Raw genomic sequence first — 27,978 nt, forward strand, 5'->3', positions numbered from 1 at the left:
CCTCCTTATCCTCTACCACCTCATGTTGTTGTCGTAGGAAGATGGTATTTTTATGGTACCAAAGCCATGATATAAGCGAACCCCGTGCGGTTGTGTCAGGATTTGTGTCTTTTACACGATGTGGGGTGTTATGTTCTGGTTGAGAGCTTCTTGGTTAGGAGGATTCTGGTTAGGAGGATTGATGAGATTTTGATTAAGAAGTACAACTTGAAGCGTATGAATACGATTCAATGTAAATGGGATTGATTTGTAATCTTCTGTAAAAATGTCCTAATTCACTAATTGTATTGTACGTAAAGCTTCATTAATTAATGGATACACACAAGAATGTACCGATGTACGCTTGATGTTTAAAACAATTACTCCATGCTATTATACTTCTCCCTCCGTTTCATAAAATTCATCACTTTTACATTATGCGCGCTCCTAAATCGTGTATTAGTAAAATCTAGATTTTAGTCGTTTATTAAATTGTTCATTTAAAATAAAAATTTTATTACAATTGTTAAATTTTATATATTAGATTAGATTAGTTTTTTATTTTGAATTGAATTGAATTGAATTTTAGATTTATTTTTAATTAGTATAGTGTTTAATTTTAAATGGAATTGTATATATAATTAATTAGTTCATTAAAAATATCTACGTGGCAAAACAATCCAATACGAAAAGTGAGTCAAATAATTAATAGGCTATACTCAGTCTTAAAGTTTTTTATTTTAAAAAGGAAAAATAATCAAGAAAAAAAGATAGAATAGTCAAATTAATAGTACGATTAATTTATATTTTGAGATAATTATCAAGCATGTAATAGAGTTTTATTTACATTAAACCTTTGATATTTGGATCAATATTTATATCATAATTTTGAGTTATGATAATTATTATCATCATCATAAATTGGAATGGATAGGTAGCATAGTTAATATAAATTATTATCTTTAAAGATATTAAAAAAGAAAAAAAAAACAATCAACTAACTACTACGTCGAAAATGAAGCAACAAAAAGAGTATATACTTATACAAAATATATGTAATGATTTTGTTGAGATCACATGAATAACGAGTCCTGTCGTATTTAGAAACTGATAATAAAGTTTTCGTTGGAGACAAATGAGCTTCAAACCACTTAATATGATAAGAGGCAGATTTCAACAAACCACTTAATATGATAACATGATAAGAGATAGATTTCAACATATAAATATATTTTATTATCTTATGAATGTGATAAAAGATAAGAGATTACAACAAACATGTGAATACATTTTTTTGTTTTGCCTGAAAAGTGCAATGTTCAGTAGTTAATTTTTCCAATGCCATAGTAATTTTGGTGATGTCTTTTATTTATGGACATTATGGTTGTGTTGACTCGCCTAGGTCTCTTTAAGCAAGGAAAGAAATAGGTGTGAGCTTAAGTGGACGCCTAATATAAAGAGGATTTCAATGACATCTCACTTTAGAAGTAACAAATAAATCAGAAGAATATCAGTAATTACTCTTATTACTCTTAACTACAAAGTACTCCCCCCGTCTCTTTTTGTTTTTTTTACGTTTGCTATTTTTCACGCGTTTTAACGAATAATTAATTTGCATTAAAATTTCTCAACTTTTTTATTTAAACGAGATAAATTACGTTTACTTATAATGTTTTCACTTTTATCAACATTTTGATATTGGGAAATGAGAAAAATTTAATGCCCCAATGGAAAAATGTGAGAAATTAAATGACCCAATGAATTTGATTGGTTGAAATAATAATCTTACTAGAGTTGTCCCATGAACTAATCATTTTATAAGTTCATTTTTTCTATGAGTGTAATATTTTAAATCGATCTTAAGAAAATATTTATGCTCCAGTTTGAATAGGGACCTATTTTTAACTTTTCATTATAGGCATAATTTATAAAAAACACCTATGTATAAATGACGACATGATAAGTCAAAGATGTACGAAAATTGACAAACCCGTGCATCGCACGGGCTTCAAAACTAGTTACTCCGATATCCAAGAGTCTAGGGAGATGATAAGGGTATGTGTATCTAGACCTGGCAAACGGGTCGTGTCGTGTCGTGTTCGTTTCCGTGTCACTGTTAAACGGGTTGAAAACCTTAAACACGAACACGACCCGTTAAATAAACGGGTTAAAAAAATCAAACACGAACACGACCTGTTTAATAAACAGGTAACACGAACCTAACACGCCTTACCTGTTTAACTAAACAGGTCGTGTTCGTGTCATAACTTTTAAACCCATTAAATATGTTGATACTTTAAAGCAAACAATGACCCTAATAAATTTCCAATATTACTTAAATCCATGAGGCCATAAGCAACGCTGCTCATAAAAGTTAGTACCACAAATACCATCAACATGTATTTGGCTATATAAAGTTCAAGCTAGCCCAAATAAGTTACAGCCTCAAAACACGGGCTCCAAAATATTACAAACCACATAATGTAATTGTTTAAAAGTTTTGGCAAAAGATGAGGATTTAGACAAAATATTAATATTGACTCCTAGAAGATCCTTCAACGAACGATCAGCCACTTCTTGTTCCTCATGCAAACAACAGAGACCTAACAATAGAAGAAGTGTTCAAAAGATCAAGAACATAAATAACTCTATGAAATAATTAATAAGTAAATAAAATAAAGGATTTAAACTTAAATAAACCCGATTGAATAGAAAAAAGGAGATTAATTACCTAATCAATATTGATAGACATTTTGGGGGCTGAGAAGGCAGTGGTTTCACTTCCACTGGCAGAAAGAGGACTTGGAGTAGTAGTGGGAGGACAAATATCAACATCCAACTTCAAGCTCATTACGTTGTCACATAATTCCTCAAGTTCTGGAACCGTTTAAGCTAGTAGGACAAACACAATATTAGACTTTTAATATCACATGTTATATTGTAAACAAAAATACAAGTCAAAAGCATCACCTTGATGTCCATAAGTCCAATCTCTTAGACATATTAATGATTCCACAACAGATGACTTCAAAGAGCTTCTAACAGGGTCCAAGATTTTTCCGCCAACACTGAAGGCAGATTCAGATGCAACTGTAGAAATCGGAATAGATAATAGGTCTCTAGCCATAACAGAAAGGACGGGGAAGCGCAACTAACAAGATCTCCAATAGTCAATGATATCCAAATTGTTCGCACGAGGAACTCTAGGCTCCTCCAAGTATAATGCAAGTTCTGATTTTGGAATACCGGTAAACTCCCCTCCAGAAAAAGAATCAAACTCCTAATTAACCAAAAAAAAAACAATTATTTGTGCATTAGATACAAAATCCTAACACTTTAAAACATGTAAACTTCAATTTATTATTGCAGCAATAGTGTGCTGCCTATTTTGCCCCTAACTTTCAACCTTAATTACTGAATTTTGCCATAATGTTGGATGATGCCACATGTTCCATCAACCATCTGCCTTCTTTGTTCCTCTTTGTTTCCCCTTTCCTTTTCCTCGACACTGGGATCTTCATCCCCTTCCATTTTCAAAAAACCCTAGCTCTCCTCTCTACAATCTCCTCCGCCCCTTCACACATCTCCTTCCATCACCCTAGATTTTAAGATCGTCAATGTTCGTTCTTCTTCAAGAGGATGTTGTTTTATGGTGATAGAAGGCCACGTTCGAGGATTCTGAGAAGGAGTACAACATTGATACATCGGAAGGTACAAACAAAGAAAACTCAAAGAAAGCTTTTTTATGATTAGCTGCTAATATTTCTTTACTGGGTTTGTGTTTTTTTTGGACTGAGGTTTGAGAATATCCCTCATATGGCTGATTTTGTATTAGGGTTTTGTGTTTTGGATCTACAATTTAGTTGAATTGGTTCATACGAGTATCTCTCGTATCTCTCTGTTGAATTGGTTCATACGAGTACATCCCTGTGCAGGTGCAAAAAGCCCCCTCGTATGGGTATTTTGCTATCGGAGTTTTGTGTTTCTGGGTCAATTACATAGCCAAATTGCTTAGAAGTTAGAATAACTATTGTTGATTCAACTAAGAAATTTGATGTTCTTTATGTTTAAATTTACTGTAGTTGCGTGGTCATCCTATTGGTGTTGTTCTTACCGGTCTTTGCTGGAGTTGTGTTTTTGTGTTGAGGTGCGCAGCGGCCCTCATATGTGTATTTTGATACTGAGGATGTGTGTGTTGAGCTCCATGGATGAACAACTGAATTTGTGGGAAGCAATTTGAGAATTATGGGAGTGAGAAGATGGAGTAATTGGGGAAGGGAATAATCGAGGGACAGAGTTGAGAAGAAGATGGATTAATTTGAGGGAGTAAATTCCTTTTTGTTAATTTTTGTTAATGATTTTTGTTTTCAATTTCATTTAATTGGGATTAAATTGGTTGAAATTATAATTATGACATCACATTCCGATTAAGTTAGCAGGAATGTGACCCGGGGTTGAAATTTAATAAGGGAGCTTAAGTTTTGGGTTGTAATTAACAAAAATGAGAGTTTGAGGTTGTAACCCGTAAAATGTTAAGTTTTTAGGGTTGTATTTGGAAAGTTTTCCTTTTTCAAGAAAACTTCATTTATCTTTAGATCAGCTTGACCTACTTCTTTTAGGAATAAGAGTGTGATAGTAAGCTTGATTACTTCATTCATCCGTGTTTGATGTAATTGAGACTTGAGAGGCTAACCCTCAAGTGAGATAGTAAATTAATTTCCGTCCACTGTTGTTTTATCTGAATTATATGTTGTTCAAATGCCTTTAATTTTAGATATTTTAGATTATCAAACAGAGGGAATAATTATTTTATTTGAGTATTTGATTATCGCAGGCTGAAGCAATTCTATTAGCTCTAGGAGGGTATGGGGAGATATGAGGTATATCCAGGACACAAATATTGAGAATCATTCTTAAATAGATATCGCCAAAAGAGGAAAGAGTGGAACTTTGATGAGTTAATTAGGTTTAATGTTTTGGAAGTAAGTGGCAGGGAAGTATGGTTGAGTGATATATTGTAGTTACACTGTATAGGCACTTGAATTTTTGTAAGCTGCCTAAAATGATTTTGGTTACACTTTGAGGGTTGCTTGAAACAAGGTTCTTGAGTCTAATGTGACTAATAGTACTAAGCTTACTCACTCTTGTATTTTTTTTTCCGTAATAGTTCTTGCTACTTTGAGTGATGTATATAACTAACAAGTGATCTCTTTATTGATCACATTTCACCTCCAAATTCTTATTTCAGAACTCAATAGTTGGTTTTTTTCCCGTAATAGTTCTTGCTACTTTGAGTGAAGGCTGGCATAAACAAGCAATTATCCGACTATACAGTGAGTTTTTAGCCGAATGTTCCCCTATATAGTGAGACTTATTCTTGTATTTTTAATGACTTGAGTGTCTCCGTGACTTGTTTGACTTGTGCACAATGTCACTGATATCTTTTATAAGCTATTGTTGAGCTTGGTCTTCAAGTACATGTTATTAAGCTTGGTCAATTATATTAACTTTTCCATTCTTGTAGAGTCCAGCCATTTATATTAACTGAATATAATTTGCATAGTTTGTTCAGCCATTTGTGATTTGTACAATTAGGTCAGTTCGTTTAACTGTGTGGATAAGGAAAAAGGTTTTTGTTTCCAGGCCTATGGATTTATGCTCTTCGAGAATTTTTTTTCTTGGATTTTTTTGTTTATTTATGTTATTTATCTCTAATACATGTTTGGTAATTGTATAGGATACTAGATTAGATTTTTCTTGGGTTTGTTGCATGATTTATAGCGAATATGTATTTTTGGCAATTTTCAGGATATTAGAGGGAGCGCTGGGTTCTCACTGAAGAAGGAAGAATCTATGCTACTGCAGGCTCTCCTGAAGTGCAAGTATACCCGGCTATACCACAAGAGGGTATCTCGCCAGATGAACTTGAGGTTGTCGGTTTCTGCTTGCTGTAGATATGGTTTGCTTTATTCCCCGCTTCAATTACTTGTATTCAATTTTGTATAATGAATTTTAGGGATTCAATTTTGTTTGCTTTATTTATCACGAACTGGTTTGCTTTGTTAGAATCAGGACTGATTTTCTCACAATATAACTCATTTCATATTCTCATTTAGCCTTATGTTTGTACGATATTCTTTAATTTTCCTGAAGTTTGAGCTTCGCTTCGTTAATTTTAGCTTAGGATTTCTGATGATTTTTTCATGTTTAATTGGAATCGTTTGTGCACTTGAAATCGTCTTTGTGATGTTATTGTGTTGCATTTTTGTCATCAGTTTATGTTGTGGTGAAGAAATAGTTCGATGACTGTAAAAATCTATGTTGATTTATAGAATTCGGTGATTTACTCACAAGATGATTTGTAAAAGTCTATATTGATTTATGGAATCAGGAGATTTACCCACGAGATTATCTCATATCATTTAGCCTTTCAAAATTCAAATCATCATTTAAAAGGAGGGAGATAGTGGAGATGGGGGGAGAGAGTGTAAATAGTAAGACTCAGAGATAACTATAAGAGATAGAGAGATACATAGACAGAGAGATAAGTACATTGCCGCCTTTGCTGACAAAAAAATCTTGAAACTAAGGAACTGTAGTTAATTGTACTATTTATATCTGAACTTGTTATTCCTTTGTCTAAACCAATGCTTCTTAAGTTGCAGGTTCTTTCTTCAATTGCATATTATCAGAAAATATTCAAATAGCAGCTGTTTGACAGAATCCTGATCATATAGCAGGCTCAGGTAAAGTGCTCAGGTTCTTATGATTCTGGACCAATGTCCTTCCTTTCTTTTCTATTAAATTTAAGGCACATAGTAAAAATACTCTACAGACGATGAGAGTATTTTGAGTTTTAGGGGGTTTAGGGGTTCTTGGTGTACGTTCAAAGTCTTATCTTCTCCCAAATTTTCAATTTTTTAGGGGTAGGTATTTAAATTTTGCTTTTAGGGGTTTTACTATCGTTCCCCCATTCTTTAATTTCCGCAATTTGGGAGCATTATTGACATTCTAATGTTTACTATCATTCCTCCATTCTATCTCTTACTAGGGTGTGCTGTGAAGATTTGGTGGAGATCCACAACTTAAGTCAATGATACACTGGGTTTCAGCATCTCAGGTGAGCTTTACACAATACCTGTTGAACTGACTTGAGCTGTACCACAATACCTGTTGAACTGGGTTGGTGTTAGGCCGTCTTAAACTTGGTATTTATCCCTGATATAATTTCTCAGGGTACACCAACCTTTCATGATACCAACACTAATTTGGCTTCACATAGTTCATGCTTTATATAGACTAGGTCTTATCAGTGTTACCTTATTTCTATTTGTGGTTCATTATCCGTGAAATGGCTGCCAATCTAAAATCATACAATTTCCCTAATTCTGCTCAAATTTTTTGCATCAGGCTACCTTTAAACATATCAATTATAGGTGTGGGTTTCCTGTTGCGAAAAAGACTTATTTGATCAACTATACTATCGTCTTCATGGTGGTTCTCTCGTATAATGTCGTCTTCATGGTGGTTCTCTTATAACGGCTGCTACGTCAGGAAAACTAGAACATTTTAATGGCGTTTTCATGGTGGTTCTCTCGTATACGATCTTCTTTCCAAACGATCTTGGAACATCCCATTTTCAAAGGTACACCAGTTTCATAAACCCAATTTCTATTGTGGTCTTCTTAGCTTCACTTAAGCTGCAATTTCAATAAATTTTTTTTGGATAGTGATAGGAAGCTTTAATTTTGCTTCTGGGATCGTTCAGTATCATTTGTTGTTTTCAATTTTCTGTTTTTTACAAATTATGAAAACTTTTCAGCTTTTTGTTGTCAGTTTTCAAAGTCAGCCTGATTACTGTAGGTATGACTATTATTTGGTTCATGATTCAAACTATTTGGGTTTGGTTGTTTAGTTTGCAATCAGAATGGGTTGGTCTGTAATTAAAAGTCATATTTTAATGGAGGTTTCGTTTATTGAACACCGTGTCATCGTTCTCTATTTTGATTGCTTTTCTAGCTTATACGAAGTATATTATGCTTGCAAAACGAAATCAAAACAAGATAACACAGGCGAGTGAAGCAACACTTAACACCCTCCAAAAGTCAACATTGGTCAGTTCACTTTAAATGACAAGTGACAACTGCAGCAACAAAATAACCTACATTGCAAGAACATATATACAACATTACCACAAGTAGCCTCTAACACAATCCTGCAATAACTCCGATACACAACCACCTATAAACCACCAGCAAACGCCATTGCTTTACTACAGCCACAACAGCTCACGAGTGCACCTAATGAGCCTACGATCTGAGACGTCTGAACCTGATGACTTTAGAAACTGATGCACTACACCAACTGCAACAATCTCTACACAGCGCCTCTAACCTTGACTACCCCATACTGCCAGAACCAATCCAAACCGAAGTACTAAATACAAAGTGACAATATTACAGAGTTCTTAAGCTAAAAATGACCAACACATTGTTAACAAATATTAAAATGCACCAACAAAAAAGGTTCCAAATCCACCAATCTAATTACCAAAAGAGCAAAGTCAACTTTGTTTATTGATAGAATATTACAGGCAAACCCACATCGTACATCAAGTATGCAACCATCAAAATGCGTCCCAAAAGTGACTACAATATTATCAAAAGTTAATGAGTAATCCGTACCTCACATTCTGAGATTTTTGTAAACTGATGCAGTACCTAACCTGAAATAGTAGCAATATTTGACTAGGACTAAGCATACCATAAGCATAAATTAATTAGCATATTACACTTCGTATTTCATTAGATTATATAATCATCAACCCCAAACCAAATTAAGGTAATGTACACAACAAAATACAAGAAAAGAGTCTCATACAAATCAATGCAAAGCAAACACAATACATTTCGTAATCTTTACCCTTACTAACAAGGCAACCTTGCTGCAAGAAACGTTTTTGATCTTCGTCGTCTGGGTATGAGTAAGATGGTGAGACGAGTCGTCTCAAGGATAGGATGTTATCCACAATCCACACTATAATGTTGACATCCACATTCAAACAAGCACTAAGGCTTAAAAATCTTAGTTTTTTACACGGCTTTATCACCTCTTTTACCCCTTCTTCTGTCAACTCGTCGCAATCCTCTAGATCCAAATGAGCCAGCCCAGGGCACATCCTCACCAACATCCCTAACACTTCATCAGTTATTTCTAAATCTTGTACATTCAACACCTCTAACATTGAGATAACCGCGTCTTTTCTAGATACTTTCAGTTCGCAAGTTAAGTTCATGTTCACGAGTCCCCTGTTGCACTCCAGGATATCAGTTAAATCCAGTTGGTTATCGCGTTTTAAACAAGAAGATAGCCTGATCTTCTCCACTTTGGGACAAATATTCAGGATCGTTTTCAGACCTGAAGTGGTCAAGTATGAATTTGATGATAAATCCAAGCCCTTTATTGCGAAGTTCTTCCTAAGGCCATCATTATTGCATTCTTCTTTTCTGAGGCTTGAATATATCATTTGAAGATGGCATACGAGGGCATCTTTGAGTGAGCGCTATAAAAGATGAATCAGATAGATTGGGACTCCGAGGGAGAGAGATTGATGTCAGACTATGGAGAAACGGAGACAAGTACTCTGCATACTCGTTTGTAAGGAAATTTGCTCCCCCAAGTTCTAAAGAAGTTAGAGATTGGTACGAGTGTAGGAGCCTTGAAATTCCAGCAAATGCATTGCTTTTGTTTCATTATTTAGCAGTACGTATTGGAAATGTTGTCGTCGAGGACACTCAACATTGTGTCTGTCACATTAGAAAGGATGGTTTGTTTAATTTTTGTCATTTTAAAAAAAAAAGTTAGCTCATTTTTTTAAATCCCTCCTTATCTCAGGAGCAACGTATAATCTACAAATGAAGTCTCAGGGCAACAAATATGGAACATGATATCTTAAACTTACATATAATCAATCAACAAATTTCTACAGCACTCTCTCAAAATTACAATTTAGAGTACACCACAACATAAGTGAACTTGATAAATGAATATGAAGAGCTAATTCTATTTGGATTTTCTGGTAAATATAATGTAAACAAATATTCAGGGTGCAATTGAAATTTCACCAGCGCAAATAAACGTAATAAACGTAGTTATCCAACTCTAAAATACTATTATGCATAAGACCTTATATCAGGTGATTGAGTGCGACAATAGTCTGTGTATAATTATAATTATAATCAATAATTGCAGGACGGACAAGTTTCTTGCTTTCTTGCTTCATCATTGATCAACTAAGTAATAATGTATCTTTTCTTGCAGAGTTGTACGTTGCCACAAAGTTGGGCGAGGAACTATCGCGACTGTTCTTTATGCTATTATGTCGGTCGTGTTTAATTTCTCTATACTTAGTCATGTATTTTTTTTGTGCTTAGCCATGATTTCTATATATGTAACCTACATCAAGTAATTAACGGTGTTTCTTTTCATGATTTCAACTATTTCTATAGAGTAATTAGGCTTATGATTTACAAAAGGTCTTGCGCGCACAAGGTGTACAATAAATTTATCGTACACCCAGATAACTTTTATGCAGTTTTTCATAACTTTAACCTATTTTTCTGTAACTTTTATATTATAAAATAAAAAAGTTGATAGATAAACATTTTAAAGGGTTAAATGATTAATTTATACATTATTGGTGATTTTGAAAAAATAATATTTATTCAAATGAAAAAATTTATCACTAAAAAATAGATAACTTTTACCTATATAAATGTAACTTTTAAGCATTTTGAGTAAACTTTTACTCCGGTGTACAATATTTATTGTACACCTATTATAAACAAGAATTTGTGTATGATTTATATAGTGTCTCGGGAGATAGTTTTTTATATCTTGGGGGAACGTGCGCGCTAGCGCACGTTCCAACAACTAGTATATATAAAAATATGTAAGTAGAAAGTAGTATACCTCCATAAAACCATCTCCAGCAACAACATTCAAACCACCAGAATTAAGGTTAGAAATGGATTGCCCACCATTTGATTGGGTCGAACTTGCTACATATGCATCAAACAAGGCAAAGAGCTTGTCTTTCAGACATGACACCTCAAAAGAGCTAGTTGAACCATAAATTCTGTTGTATGCAAAATCCACCAACTGAAACTTGTACCGAGGATCCATAATGGCAGTAATAGCCATAATGGGGGAGAATTCAGACCAATACTTTTCAAACTTACCCCACATTCTTGTAGCTATCTTCCTAACAAAAAAAATCCCCACTTTCCATTTCATCTTTCAACAATAACCTCACCTTGAGAACATTAGGAAAGTAGAGATTTGATGTTGGATTCTTGGATCCAGAAAAGACACAGGTTACATCATAAAAAACTTTCAAAAACTTGAATAGCTTTTCAACCCTAGACCACTCATCATTTGTTGGACAGTTCACATAATTAGTGTCAGTTTTCTGAAGATGCACAAAAGCCTTCCTATAAAATATAGCACTCTCCAACATCAAAAAAGTATAATTCCAACGAGTTGGCACATCTTGCCTCAAACCTCTAGCTGAACTAAGTGAAACATAAGCAACACAATCAAGAAACCTTTGTTTCCTAGCCTGAGAACCCTTACAATACTTCACGGTTTCCCTAACTTTACAAACAGCCTCATCAACCTCCTTAAGTCCATCTTGGACAACCAAATTCAGTATATGACAACAACATCTTACATGAAAGTAAGCCCCATCACACATCAAATCAAGATTACCTTTCAAACAATCTGCAAATACATCATTAGCTGAAGCATTATCTAAGGTCATCTTTTTTCTCAATCCCCCAATCCTTCAATAAGTTGTAAATTTTTTCAGCCATAGCAACACCAGTATGGGGTGGGGGCATAAAAGAAAAGTTCAAAATTCTTTTTTGTAAAGACCAACCAGCATCAACATAGTGTGCAGTAAGAAAGATATAACCATCAGTTGTAATGGAAGACCAACAATCAGATGTTAAAGATATCTTTCAAGGGACAGATTGTAACATAGCAACAACTTTTTCCTTCTCAATATTATAAATCCTTAATATGTCACTCTTAGTGGTGTTGCGAGAAAACAACTTAACATCAGGTTGCAAGTAAGAAAACACATTCCTTATCCCTTCATACTCAGCAAATTGAAAAGGGAGCCCATGTTTAACAATAGCAACAACAAGTAATTCACGAAACACATCAGAATTGAATGTAAGAGCCCTAGTTCTTAGACCAACACCATTAGATTGCAAAAGCATCTGACCTATGTCCCTAGTATTTTTCTTCTTACAACTAGCAGAATGTCGAATTAAATTGCCCGTACCATACTTACTCTCAGCACTATAAACTTGACCGCATTTCTTACACTTACACCATAAATTACCTTCTGGGTCAGGTTCTAGAAAAGTGAAGTTCACCCACACACCAGAAGTGAGTTTTCTAGAGCGTTTGAAATTCTTACCAGGCTTGTATGTATGACCAAGTTTCTTTCCTTTCTCTCTATTAGGCTTAGAGAGAATTTCAACCTCTGGGTCTGCCCCTTCAATGTTCATTGATTTTGGATCCATAGTAGCTTCCATAGTACCTTAACAAAAAATAATAACGTACATAAGACATATGAAATTCACAAGAAATAAACTTTAAACCATAAATCAGAAAATAAGTAGATTACCAAAAAAAGAACAATAATTTAAAAATAACAAACAAAATCAGAAAAGAAAATATAATCTTACCTTAGAATCTTAGATAAAGGCAGAACACCAACAAAGTAACCTACAAAATTACAAAATCAAAGAAAAAATCAGAAAACATATTAACATTATTTGACAACAACTAAAACCCCAAAAATAATTAACTAATAAATGAATCCCAAAATATAGTATTTGTATATAAACATGTGAAACACGTTAGCTAAAGAATTAAGAACTAATTAACCAAAGAATGAAAGAACTAATTAACTAAAGAATGAAAGAATTAAAGAATTAATTAACTAAAGAATGGAGGAATTAAAGAACTAATTAACTAAAGAATCGAAGTAATCAAAGAATAAAATAATACATGAGGATTTAGAGAGGAATAATTAATTAGTTTATTACCTTGCTAGCTTCAAGTTGAAGGTGGAATCAGGGAGTAAAATGGAGGCTTTTGTCTCCACTCTCCAGTAGAAAGTGAAAAGACGGAGAACACAAGGGAGTAAAATGTAGGGTTTGAGTTTTTTTTACTGCAATAATTTTGGTAGGGTTTGAAGTATTTTGACTGACACACTTATATAGTACTCTTTTTAGGGTTTACTCTTTTTTGGGCCTATTTATTAATTGTTATTTTGGGCCTATTTATTAGTTTCTTTTTGTTCTTCATAATTAAGTGTTAGATTTTTATACGGGTAAATGGGTAAACGGGTAAACGGGTAAACACATCTAACCCGCATAACTAAGGGGGTTGTCTCGTGTCCAGTTCGTGTTTAAATTTTCAACACTAACCCGACCCATTTAATAGTCGTGTTGTGTCGTGTCGACCCGTTTAACTAAACGGGTTGAAATTCTCAACACTAACCCACTTTTTTCGTGTCCGGTTCGTGTCGTGTTATCGTGTCGTGTCATCTTTTGCCAGCTCTAGTTGTATCATCATACACTGGCTTTTGATTGGGCCATATCAGCAAAACAATGTTGTATCATTATACACTGGCTTTTGATTGGGCCATATCAGCAAAAAAAATTCATTTTTGGGGGGAATTGGGTTAAAACAAGGGGGGAAATTTTTGGTTGGGATTGCGCCATTCATTCCTGCTGAGCGGTAGTTTTTCCGCCCTAATTCCTGAAAAAAAATTCACGCTCATCTCACCTCACATTTCTAAAAAAAAAAAAAAAAATCAAAAAAACAGATCTGAGCTTCAACATTTTTTGGCTGGGTCGCAACTTGTCTGGTTTTTGAAGACGAAGTGGAACTAGTTCGTAACTTCCATTTTCATTGAAGACTGAGCTCAGGTAATTTTTTCAACCAAGTTTAGGATTTTATCTTTTTACTGTAAATCTTGAGAATATTTTGATGAAATTATGATTTTGTGATACATACTGAATGCATGTTATCTACTGTGTAGTAAAAATCAGATCTGAGTTCGTGAATTTTGGGCGGATATTACGAAGTTGTTTTATTATTTTAGGGTTTATAGTTTACGTAGTATTAAAACTTGTAGTACGTATTTTATTGAAAAACCGGTTAAATAGATTTTTGTTAATAATTAATGCGTTTCGTTTTATAAAAAAACATGTCATTATATTAACGTAAAACTTACTGTCAAAATAATAAATATATTTCGTTATATTAAATTAAATGTTAAATGCATCACGTATTTAATAATGTTCCGTTAAATATTACAGTGTTATACGCTAGAGCCATGGAAGGAATAGACCTTAATGAAACTGTAACAATTGAAGATTGTAATGAGGATACTGGTGCAACTGATCAGAACTCCAATCCCCCTACCGAAGGCATGTGCTTTTTAACGGGTCAAGAATTTTTCTATATTTGTAATATGTATGCGTTTAAGGAAGGTTTTGAGATGTTTATGAAAAGTAATGCTTTGAAACAAGAGTATAAGGCTATTGGAGTGAATAGGAAAGGTGTTGGAGAGCTTGAGCCAAAGCCTCACATGATGGAATTCATTAGATTAAAATGTAAGAAGGGAGGCATGAACGTTGGGTCCAATATAACTGGTTGTAGAATGTTCATTTATGGTAAAAATAAAGATGATAAGTTTACCATATTGAAGTGTGAGTTGAAACACAACCATGCTCTAATCCAGATTGTAGTAGAATGATGGTTAACTATAGGAATATTGATAGTACGACGTTTAAAAGAGCGATGATTAATGACATGGGTGGTGTTAGCATTAGCAAAAACTATGGTACCCAATTGATTGAAAAGGGTGGGTTTGACAATATCGCATTCAACCATAGGGACCTTAGAAATGCGATAAGTGTTGAACGTCGTAAGTCTAGGTTTAAGGATTCTGATGCAGCTGGATTAGATCAATATTTTAAGGCGCAACGGGAATTGAATTCTGAGTTTTATTGCTCCATCCAAAAAGATGATGATGGTGTATTTACAAACGCATTTTGGTCCGATGCGCGAAGTAGAGGGACATGCAAGTATTTTGGAGATGTAATCACATTCGATACAACATTTTCATGCAACAGGTATTTATACAATTATCATTTTTGTAATCGCTATTTTGATTTTGTTACGTATGTTTTTTTAATTGACTAGTTAACAATTTTGTACTAGGTTCCGTATGCCTTTTGCACCATTTATTCGTGTAAACCACCATGGGAAGTCAATTATATTTGCGGCAGCACTTATATCCCACGAAGATGCGCCAACATTTGTTTGGGTGTTCGAAGAATTCATGAAGTGTATGGGTAAGGCTCCTACGGGCATCCTAACGGACCAAGACAGGGCAATAGGTAAAGCAATTAAGCAAGTGTTCCCTGGCGTGCCACACAGACTATGTCTATGGCACATGCTCCAAAATGCTACGAAAGCGCTTGGTAGCCGTAAGGACTGGCCGAAGATTGATACCCTAATACGTACTGCAATACATGATTTGCTTAATCCTAACGAGTTTGATGAAGCATGGTGTCATGTGATGGAAGAATACAGTCTAACCGGTCCTAGGTGGATGAAGGATGCATACGAACTGAGGTGTCAGTGGGCTCCCGCGTACAACAGAGGAAAGTTTTGGGCTGGTATGTCTTCTACACAAAGAAGTGAAGGTATGAACTGATTCTTCAAAACTCATGTTAACTTAGAATGCGGTTTGGTTTTGTTCATTAAAAATTATGAGTGGTGCATGAGGATTAAAGCTGAGGAAGAGAAGCAGGATAATTATGATAGCATTGATAAGATTCCCCGGCTTGAGCCGGATAAGAGTGTGTTAGTTGAATATGTGTTGGTTAATTAGTCGTACACTAATGAGAAGTTTGCGGAGGTGGTGGCAAAACGTAAGGGTTTGACGCACACTAATGTCACTAAAATCGAGGCTCTTGGGACCGTGTCATTCTATAGAGCAGATGAGAAATTGACATCCCCATTCTGGCGGAAAAGGTTCAAACAGTACAACGTCAAAGTGGATAAGGTTAAGGGTGAATTACATTGCTCGTGTAACTTGTTTGAATTCACGGGAATACTATGTAGGCACATATTGAAGGCAATGGATGTTGAAGATTTTCAATTTCTTCCTGAAAAATACATTTTACCACGTTGGATGAAACAAGTGAGGTCGTATGAAAGTCTTCAGATTTCTTACTTTGACCAATTACAGTCATCTCGTTTAGAGAAAGCCAAAGAGTTGTCACAAAGGCATAATTATCTGTATGAGATGGCCATGCATGCGTAGTGAGGTAGCTTTGAAATTGTACAAAGAGGCTATGGATGTGGTTCGTCTTAAAATGGAGGATGCAATCGGAATCAGGATAACGGGTGACACGGGTGACGATTCAATACTTTGGTGGGATCCCGATGCTCGTAATGTTTTTGGCCGTCGTAGGCTACGACCAAGAGAATGCAACGAAAGGGCTCAACAAAGGATACACGTTGAGGAGGTTGTTGACGATGACGTCCTAAAAACCCCCGTTGATAAGAGGCATACTGGAAGGGTAAAGACTAAAAGAAATTCTGCATTTGATAAGAGTGTTGTTGGGCCGTCGAAGAAGAACCAAACAACAACACAAGAGGAATTAGTCGCGAAAGAGGTAACTACTTTGTGCAAAACGTAGAACTAATTTATTTATTTTCCAGAATTTATTAAATTGTATGCCTGGCTAATTTTGTTATATGATTATTACAGGCACTAATTTACTCCGCATTTGGTAACATTCCTAGTTATCGCGCTAGGCGTGAGCACGCAAATAACATTGCTGGACCTTCTCTAGATACGGGCTTGAACAACGGAGTTTTGTTCGAAGATATTCCTCAAGGCTCCCAAATTAACTTTTCTCAAGATAATTCACAACCATTAAGTAATGTTGGGAGTTACCCATGGTGCACGAGACTAATGTAGTTTTTTTTCCGTTTGTTTGCCAACTCAAGACTAATGTACCTTACTTGAATTATTTTCAGTCTTGCAGTGCAAGGATTTAATTCCAATATATTACTTGAAGGTTTTTCTAAATCTATCAAATATGCCTCATAAAATTTGTTAGTTGAATTATTTTCAAAAAAGGAAAACGAAATAGATTACTATTGATGCTGCAAAAAAATGTTGAGGGGGGGGGGGGGAATTGTAGTTATATGCTTGAGCTTGGATTCGAACCCATGACCATTAAGTTAAGCGCGCCCTATTTTGAGGCATGATGTGTGACCAAGTTGATAGTGAGGCAAAGCCAGTGGCAATTATGAATACCTTTTGTAATTAAACGTACAATTTTATTATCATCTTTTATCTCCGTATTTGATGATTTTATAACTACTAGTATTTTTGGAGTATTACTAGTATGATTATTGAGTTATTAATAATATTTGTATTTTTTTTATACGTAGTAATTATTATTGTAAATATTTATTTTCAAAAAAGTGTCGTCCATGGATACAACGGTTTGTTAACGCAATTGCAAATGACTAATTCGTTAAATATATTTTGGAAACCAATATCAATAGCATAGAAATGAAACCATTTTCATTAGCATAAAAAAGAAAACCATCCTTTGTTTGACAATCTAATTGTTCTAAACAAAAGACATTCATAACAAAATGACGAAATACATTCAACTTTCAATATCCAAAGCCCAAAAGTAAGTTGAACATTCAACTGGCAATATCCAAACCAAAAATCCGAAATACAACATAAACATTAAAATTGTTTTTGGAACATTAGAATTGATCCTTATCCAGCAGCGTTTGATACAATCCTAAGAACTTCGGCTGGAATGATGGTGTTGACTTCGTGACCAAGTAGACGTCCAAGGATGTAAGCGCGGAGGTCCCTCGCATTTTTTCTATAAACCTGCAACATAAGCACGCAGCGCAATGTCAATGCATCTTAGATTTTTATTAGCACGCATTAGTACACGTATTTTACTGGATTAGAAATACCTTTAACCACTCTCCGACACTTTCCAGGGTCGTGAGCAAGAAAACCAGACACAGCAAGCCCCCATCTTTCTTTACTCTTTGCTTCCAAGGACCCTCATACACCCTATAGCGCCCTACACGAAATCGAAAGACTTTGTTGTTTATTCCAAATTTTGGAACCAGCTTACGAAATGCACCATCCTACACAAGATTTAAAATTTGTAATTAAATTAAAATCCTACAATCAATTACATAGAAAAAAATCACCAAAAACAAAAACAACATTTCCAAACTTACCAGCGGAATCAACAGATCCCTTAAAACCTCACCATAACCTTGCTGATCAACAGACGTCTTTTTTGGGTCATAAACAAACAATAACACCTTAGTTTTGTTGGTAACCCTAAAGATACTCCAACGGCCCTCGTGAAAAACCGGTATGTAAAGCTGCAAATAAGAAATTAAAATCTAAAGGTTCAGCAAAATGGTAAAGAGAGCTGCAAATAATAACAGCTATTGTAGACATTAATAACCTGCTTAGTTGTAGCAAAATCTAGACCCTTGGCCATTTCAGTTTTCATATGCATTTCAAGTTTGTCAGTGCAGAGAGCAAGTTCTACATCAGACAGATCACTCCTTGCAAATTCACACTAGTTTCAAAAAAAAATAAAAATCGTAAGTATAAAATTGTATTAAAGTTGTTTGAAAATAAAAAATTATTGCTCACCGCGATTTTCGGGGGGATAATATGAACGTCCATGCGCATTTGGAAGAGGTCGTGGTTCAAACATACACACCAAGCAGTCATCACCTATTCGAATGGAGAAATACAAGTCGTTTATATTACGCAATTTGTTCAAAATGCAAACAACATTGAGTTTTGTAAATCATACCTCCACTGAACCTCTCCTTTTATCCTGAAGGTGTTGTATAGCATATCCCGACTAAGTATGGAATCCCCCTTGACAAATAGTTGTTGATCACCAAATTTCCTCCTTTCAAGAATTATATCGGAAAACTTCTTTTGTGTAGGATTAACCTGCGTCATGTTACCACCTTCAGCATTCAGAGCCCAATCTTCATCAGATTCAGTTTGGTCTTCTTCGTCCTCGTCATACTCCTTGTTAGGTTCAGAGGTTGGCTCATTTGAAGCATTTGTCGGGGTGGCGGACTTTGAATGATCCCCCATATTGGGTGTCTGATCCAAGGTTACATTATCCTGCACCAATCTTCTTCTTATCTTTCTTCTCCTATGACGGAGGTCCGCTAGCGTACAATCATCAACATCCTTAGATTGTAGTCGTGATATACCAATGCATTCCTTTTCGAATGGAAACACCCATGGAGCTGACGGAACAATTGGTGTAGCAGGGTATGGTTCCCCGTACACTACATTATTCACCACCTATATTTAAAGTCAATCATTTAAATACATAAAATGTACACACACTTAATTTAATAGTCACTTACCTAATTAGATAAAAAATCACACCAGGAACATCAAGATCAATTAATTCAAATCAATAAAATTACACCACTTTTAGGAGGAGCGTACTAAAAGATTTACTGTTACCTCTGCGTAACCGAATTCTCCGTTTGGACCCGTATCTTGTTGTATGAGTTATGTAATGTCATTTGGTGTCCACGCACCTAGGCGAGGCTCATTAGTTTTCCATTTCTTGGGTGTCTCAGAAAATTTTTTCCTGTCCAAATAGGCAATCTGCAAGTAGTACAAAGAGTTGAACATGTGAAGCATTTGACAACTGAATTCAAAAGATGTACGAATAGAAAAAAATTATTACCAAAATAATAAAAGCTGATGCCCTTCCTTTCTTTCCATCTCGACCAACCATCCACTCGTACAAGAAACCACACCAGTTCCACTTTTTTGGACACCTCATGTATGCACTCTTTAGGACAGGCAATAACTTAGGGGTGGTTGAATTATATGTATTCATACAAAAAAGACAACCAAACACCAAGAGGATGAAATTCCGGATGAAGGCAATAGGGTCTTCTTCCGAGAAGCATTTCTTGTAGACACTGATATAATCAATCCCAGTGCTAGTCATGTATTCATCGTACAACTTTTGCAATTCCTTGTCATTTGTTCTACGCTTATGGAACCTGTACCCCCCATTTGGAACGCCAGTAATCCATTCGATCATCTTCTCGTCTATCACTAACTCATACCCATCGCGAATTTTCAACACTTTCTTTTCCCAGTCCCACCTTTTCTCTAACCAAGTCAAAAATAGCCTATCCACTTTGTCAACTAGTAGATTTAAAATAGACCCGAAACCAGCATTTTGTACCAAACTACGACATGGAGGACTTAGGGTTTCAACCAATTCTGTCACTAAACCAGGGTACGCCCTCAAAGAATTGTGCTGCAACAAAGGATACACCAACTATATTATTCTAGTAATTTTCAATTTTGAATTAGAAATACATCAATGAAAGCAAATCATACCTTCGCCCTTGGCGGGTCACCACCCCTTACTGAATTTGGTGGTCTGCCTGGTCCACCAGCAACCCACGGCTTTCCTGGCTTTCTCTTAGACTTACTCTGTCCCGGGGCAAGAGGTGGCCTTCCCCTCTTCTTGTGTTCTGGTTCATTAACTCGTTGCTCTGTTGGTTTATCAGCCGCGGTCACATCAGCAGTTGGCCGAAGATGGGGTTTGTTTTCCTGAACAACAGTTTCAGCCGCAGTAGAGTGTTCAGTTGTGTGAATTGGGTCCTCATTTGACCGAGATTCGGGATCATTATCGTAAACAACATGGTTTGATCCCATTGAATTTTCAGGATTTTGTGATTGAACTACGGGATTGATTGGATTTTCGTCAGTTTCATTTTGTGTACGTTGAATCAACTAAGCAAACATTTTCTTCATTTAACACTCCAGATGCTATGTTAATTTTGTCAACATCATTCCATAATGTATCCTACAAACATATTAATTTGTATTAAAATTTATGTTGTTTATGTTTAAAAACCAATGTTATTACTCTAATTTCTTCGTTACACTTATAAGTACCTGGTTAATTTCCTCTGCCACAATTGGAATCGTGAACTTTTCGTTGGTTCCTTTATTTTTTTCAAGCTACGAGTGAAAACAATAAAACAAATAAATTTCTAGGACTAACTATTACTTAATCATCTCCACAAAAAAATGTATTAAATCAAACTTAAACCTAAATACCTCCGTTGGTATTGTTTCGTCCACTGGTTTCTCCCCTTCCCCATTTTCATCATCTTGAATATTTCCCTCATTTTCAAACTCCTTTGTAATCTCAATTACTTCTGCGAATTGATTGATCGACGGATCAATTTCCCTGGTTCACATAAAAAGGGAAAAACTTTGAAGTTTAATTTTATAAAAATGACATGCAAACCTTAAATCTCAAAGCAATATCACAAAGCCCAATTTTATAAGGGTAATCAACAAAGATTGGTTCTGGGGAGAAATTACTAAGTTGAATTCAAGCCAAGTTGAAAGGGTTGGTTTTTTTACTTACATTGAAATTGCTGGTGTTGAACAACGTTGGCCTGGAGGATTTGGTAGCCTTGCAATTTTTTTTTTCAAACAATGTTGAAGACGGTGATAGTGTGAAATGAGTCAATCCTTCTTCAGATTACAATTTATTAGTTATAATTTTTCACATTTAAAAAAACGAAAAAAAATTATAAAAGTATTCATTAATGGCTGACACCAGCTTTTTACAAAACCAATGTCAGTGTTTTTTTTCATTTTCAATCCTTCTCGACTTTTTAGGAAAGCGTGGGTTAGACTTTTGTGAGAAAACGTGACACCGGTTACATTTAGTAGACAACTAGTTTCATTATTTACAACTATTTTGGTATATAATTTATTATCGTATTGTTATAAATGTACTAAACTAGTTAAATAATTAATATACCTTTAATGAAAATTCACGACACAAAACGTTTACCAGACGTACTTGATCATTTGATAAAAAGGTTTAAATTAGAGACTTAAGTCATTCGTATTCACATATGGTCGTCGTCAAGACTAACCGGTCACGTTAAAACTACACTAACCAATTTTAGGGATATAAATAATTCGTTGAAAAAACAACCGGTCACATTACAACTAGTCTAACCTAATATAGGGATCCATATGATTAGTTGATAAAAGAAGTTCAATTGCTTAGAACAACCGGTTACATTATAAGTATTACGAAGTTCAATTCTCGTATTGCTTAGGACAACCGGTTACATTACAACTAGTCTAACCTAATTTAGCGATCCATATGATTCGTTGAGAAAAGAAGTTCAATTGTTTAGGACAACCGGTTACATTATAAGTATTACGAAGTTCAATTCTCGTATTGCTTAGGACAACCGGTTACATTACAACTAGTCTAACCTAATATAGGGATCCATATGATTCGTTGAGAAAAGAAGTTCAATTGCTTAGAACAACCGGTTACATTATAAGTATTACGAAGTTCAATTCTCGTATTGCTTAGATTAACCGGTTACATTACAACTAGTCTAACCTAATATAGGGATCCATATGATTCGTTGAGAAAAGAGGTTCAATTGCTTAGTACAACCGGTTATATTACAACTAGTCTAACCTAATATAAGGATCCATATGATTCGTTGAGAAAAGAAGTTCAATTGCTTAGAACAACCGGTTACATTATAAGTATTACGAAGTTGGTCAAAATCATTAACAAAATGGGTCACGAAAATTACAAGATCTAGTTTGTGGGCAATATAAATCGATTTGGGGAGGAAGGTTTTTTGGTCGAATATGAAGCCGAATTTGATAGGGTTTTTGATTTGGCGGTCAATAGGAACTATGTAAACATAGTAGTCCAGCACTGTTGCACTGACGAAATTGAAGAGGAAAAGAAATCAATTTCAAATCTGAAGCGTTCATCCTTGAGCCGTCCTCAAGAACAAAAGGGAAAGGTATGTTTATCTCTTTTAATTTTTAACAACGGTGACACAATCTTTGTTCATTTGTTGTTGGGTTTATTTTACAAAATGTTAAAATTATATACCACAATGTTTTCCAGAAAATTGCATTGCATAAACGTAGTACGGGCCAGTAAAAAAATGGGGAAAGTTCAACAAAGGTTAGTTCAATAACACCTCAATTGTATGCCATCATAAATATTTGACAAATTATCTGATTGACAATTTTCAGTAAATTGATAGTCACGCACACATATGTTGCAAACTTACCAGTTATATTTTGATCAATGTAAGTTAGTAAACCGTTTTCACATTAATACAGACTGGAGTGGGTTGTGGTCTGAGAAAATTTGCATACTTTGTTAAGAATTTATCCAATGAGCAAAAACAGTGGATTAAGGAAATGGGATTCGAAGAGCTGTTGTTTACGCAGATCACTAATATTGATCCCGCCTTCGGGTATTGGATTACTTCTAGATTTGATCCTTGTACATTAGAACTTCAAATTAGAGATGATTATAAGGTAGTAATAGACGAGGAGATGGTGGGTTGGGTATTAGGGTTACGTTCCGGTGAAAATTTGGCAATCCCGAAGAAATCATTAGACAGTACAACCAAAATACGTTGTGCAGTCATATACCTGAGGATGTTGTGTTTGCGAAACTAATAGAACAGCCACAGGATAAGAAAACCTTCACCAAACACTTTTTGTTGTACGTCCTTGGTACGATCCTTTGCCCAAGCGAAAGATGTGGTTCCATAAGCCCGTTGCATGTCTACATGTTAGACAAAGCGTTTAACGCGGCAGAGTTTAATTGGGCGAGGTATGTGTTAGACTGGCTGGTGAAATTCGTGAAAAAATTGGACACATCAAGAGAGGGGTACGGTGGATGCACAATACTTTTGCTCGTAAGTACTCAAACTTGTACAATTGCTTGTATGCCAATATAGTGTTGTGAACTATTTTAACTGATTTAGTGTCATGTGAACAGATAATCTACATAGATAGGCTCGCATCGTCAGCACTGAATTTGAACATCATGCCAAACGCTTGTCGCCTTCGCGTTTGGGATCAAGAGAGCATTGGCAGGGCATTAAAATTCGATCAAGGTCCAGATGGTGATTACGGATACGCAGACGTTGTACACGACCTTGTGTACGGAGATATATAAACAGCACATCTCGTGGCTGTTTTGTAACATTAGTTGAATATTTGTTTAGTCGCTTGTATAAGTTTATGAACACTTCAAAGAGAACTACGTACCATTAATTGTGCGTAGTATTTGTAGGTAGTTCACTCTTTTTTAATAAACACTACAGTGTATGTTTTTATGTAGTTTGTATTAAATTGTTTCAATTATTTTGTTTTAAAAATTGTAAAAAATTAAACTATTTGAAGTTGATTTATTTATGACTCATTTCCCTCCCAGCCAAATATTTATAATTCATTTGAAGTTTCGTTATATGATTTTTATCAGCAATTACCTGACTGGCCAAATTGTCTAACGGTAACATCTTAGTGCCTATAAATAAAGACACAAAACAGATCATTTCAAACACAACACATAGTCATACTATCAATTGTAAGCTACATTTTTCAGAAAAAAAAAAATATGGCGAGGGAACCAAGCACTCCAACCTCAGCTTCCTCAACAAGAAGAACTCGAGGAAGCGCAACAAGACACACCCCTGTAAGTGCAACTAATGTTTGTTGTCATCATGGTTACCCGGCGAAGTTACAAACTTGCAACCACACTGCAAATGCGGGCCTAAGATTTTACTCGTGCCCTGTTTGGAAGGTGAGCACCTCATTTCTACACATCTTTAAGAAATTTTTGCTGTTATGATTTATTCAGAATTTATTTACCCGATTGTATGCAGGACGATACTTGCGGGTTTTTTTTTTGGGAAGACGAGGTCAACAACAACATAATGAACAATCTACAAAGAGAGAACTCCACACTCCGGGAACAACTAGTGAAGTTGACTTGCTTGAATGAAACACTCAAGTTGGAGAATTTGGTGATGAATGAAAGGGTTCAGCTTGTTGAAAATAGGAAGAATTGGCACACTAAATGTTTGAAGCAAGGAATAACGAAAAGTTGATTTATAAGAATTGTTTGTGTGTGGCAATTTTTTTCATCATTCTTACAGTGTACAAGTGGTAAATGTACTACGTTGATCTAGTGCCCAATTATGGAATGATGTACGATTAGTCAACTACCATTGAATTGTTTCCAATTAAATGAATGACACAATATTTCGTTTAAGTTTTAACTTTGGACACATTATTTTTACCTTGGATTCATTACTTTTATCCGAAAACATTGCATCCTATTAATATCTCATTTTATTTAAAATATTTAGAATTGTGTTATATAATTTGTTGTTCATGCCACGTGATTTTCAACGAAAAAATAATTCTCAAGTAACCGACAATGCTCCACAAAAAGTCAAGTTTGAGTCCCTTAACGGTACATTGCCTTCAATTAGCTTTATTATTCCCCACGGGTGTGCATATACTGGTTCGGTTACCCGATAGGAATTTATTTCGGGTAACCATTTCATTCGGGTTATACTTTTGCCCACCCTAAACCGTATCTAGAACTACCGTTGCCCTCTTATTCGGGTATCGGGTTTTTTCGGTTCTGTTAGGTCGAGTAATAGTTACATTATTCGCGCGTTTTTTTTAAAAACAAAAAAACTACTTAGTATAATGACTACATGTACGGCTTTTATAAAAGGCTTACCTACGAAGAATAACAACCTTAATTCTTTTTGTTTTAGTCTTATGAGTCTTATGCAACTTATCGTATCATTTTTTTAACAAAATTTTGACTAACACACTACATACTAAAAAAATTTGTAGGGAAAATGGGATCGTGTTTGGGATTTTACTTATCGTTCAATAATATAACCAAGGTGACTTTGCAAATTTAAAGAAAAATATGGTTGTATTATGTTACAATTATCGTAAAAATAAAAATGAAAATAACTTTTATTTTTCCGTAAAATGCGATCGTGTATGGGATACGACTTTTTTGGAACATTTCGTTGCCAATATTGTGTTTTTTGCCCTTTAATCTACTACTAAACCCCTCGACCATATACACAAACCTATTTACTAAACCTACACATCTAAGGTAATTGGAAGAGACAAGTAGCTTTGCTGAAAATTATCACGTTAATCGAAAAAAACAGGCAGCCCACACTCACCTGCACACACGCCATTTAGTAATCATGACATGCAATTTTCATTTTTTTTTCTTTTTTTTTACACCCACATGAAAATTTATAAAACGCATTGATCTGTAACACAACACTATGCATAAATAATATAATTCAATGTATTAATAATCTATAGGTTATTCAAATTTCAGTTCAATTTTTACGAAAATGATTTGGAATTCCAAACGTCAAACAAAACAGAGGCTAAGTCTCTAAATTCAGTAGACATGCAAACAGATCTTACACAATTAAACTTACTACACACCAATCTATGTACTCCTTTATATATACCCAAGGTTCTTATTCATTTCTCACAAACTTCTACTTCCATCCTTCTTCCTCCTAAACCACAAACTTCTCTTCCACGAAAAAAATTCTAGCTTGCTTTTCTTCAACAATGGAGCCCATGAAATTGCTTGAGAATGTCATCTATGCACTTTACCTTACTTGGATGATCTTCAAAATGGTAATTTATCTTGTTTTAGTCTTTTTTTTCTTTTGCAAATTTAATTTATTTCGTGCGAATTTGCTTGCTTTTTGTCCACAGACCACACATACTTTATGATGGATTTCCTACTTATTTTTTAACAATATTGCGTTATTTCATAAATTTGACTATTTTTTAAACAAAATAATTGCGTTATATATTCTGGTGTTGTTTTGTTCCGTGTTCTAAATTGGTTCAATACCATAATCAAAATTGAATTTTTATCATAATTTTTTTTTTAGATAACAAATAAGTAATATATACTGTACTTAGTTTTATGAAACAATTGCATGTTAAATTATTTTTAATTTTTGATTTTCTTTTAAAACTTTACTAAATAAAAAGAAAATTTTAACGGTTATTTTAAATAATGACAGATTATCAAGGTGATCCGGGTGATCGGAACGATCGTCCAACAAGTTTCCGGAGGAGAACCGGATCAACCAAACGATGATGTTTTCAATAGACTTTTCAACAACTGAAATTAACATAGGCGCACATCGGCTATATAAGGACTCTTTTTAGTTTTGGGGCGATGTAGTATTATTACTAATTATTCGGCTTATTACGTAACTACTAATGTGTAATTTTTTGGGGTTACTTTTGGTAACGACTCCAAGTTAACTTTATATACTACTATTAACTTGTAACACCCCGAAAACTCCCTTTTTCTAAAATAACCCTTTTATAAATATAACTATAGAGAATTATCAAAGTATTATCGCCCGTGTGAAAACGTAACGGCTTATTCAGAATTTTGCAGCGGAAAACATAAAACTAACTTTTAGGTTCATAAACAAGCGATTACATATTAAGTCCCAAAACCAATTAACGGAAATAAGGAAATACGAATAGTACGACAAATTTCAAATCCAAATTAACAAACCAAATCTAACTACAAGCTCTCTAATCCCGATCCCAACGATGCATCATCTTCAAACCTGTAGATGGGCAACGCTTATTGATCCTTAGAGACTGCTCACCAAAGATGGGTCATCACAGGATCAATAAGGCATAGCCATGATCAACACACACAAGCAAAGCACGTAATCAGCAAAGCTGAGTACTACATACTAAAAGCAATAATAATCCTAACATGATACTATCAAACGAACCATCCTAACATGATACTAATGAACATAAATAAGGGAAGACAAAACATGATAATTTGACGACCATACTTGACTAAACTAGGCTAGACTTATAACAATAGTATTATTTTAGTTGAAATAGACAATGGA

The 27,978-nt window shown here is 34.7% G+C and overlaps 1 protein-coding gene and 1 long non-coding RNA gene across 6 annotated transcripts; both read left to right on the forward strand.

Annotated features, from left to right (window-relative positions):
* Positions 1 to 3,353: 3,353 nt before the first annotated feature.
* Positions 3,354 to 10,520, forward strand: LOC110797630 (uncharacterized). 5 transcript variants are annotated; one of them, XR_002535896.2, is made up of 6 exons: positions 3,354 to 3,690; positions 5,788 to 5,938; positions 6,645 to 6,725; positions 7,031 to 7,099; positions 7,390 to 7,624; positions 10,300 to 10,520. It is a non-coding gene; the product is annotated as an uncharacterized lncRNA (long non-coding RNA). The 5 variants fall into 5 exon arrangements; XR_002535897.2 differs by having other exon boundaries at positions 5,788 to 5,909; XR_008924775.1 differs by lacking the exon at positions 3,354 to 3,690 and adding an exon at positions 4,266 to 5,312.
* Positions 10,521 to 14,820: 4,300 nt separating this feature from the next.
* Positions 14,821 to 16,399, forward strand: LOC110797650 (protein FAR1-RELATED SEQUENCE 3-like). The gene is made up of 4 exons (XM_022002759.2): positions 14,821 to 15,200; positions 15,289 to 15,776; positions 15,867 to 15,936; positions 16,198 to 16,399. Exons 1-4 carry the CDS (start codon positions 14,821 to 14,823, stop codon positions 16,397 to 16,399), a joined length of 1,140 nt encoding a protein of 379 aa, XP_021858451.2.
* Positions 16,400 to 27,978: the final 11,579 nt, after the last annotated feature.

This window comes from Spinacia oleracea, chromosome 6 (assembly GCF_020520425.1).
Source record: "Spinacia oleracea cultivar Varoflay chromosome 6, BTI_SOV_V1, whole genome shotgun sequence".
NCBI lineage: Eukaryota > Viridiplantae > Streptophyta > Magnoliopsida > Caryophyllales > Amaranthaceae > Spinacia > Spinacia oleracea.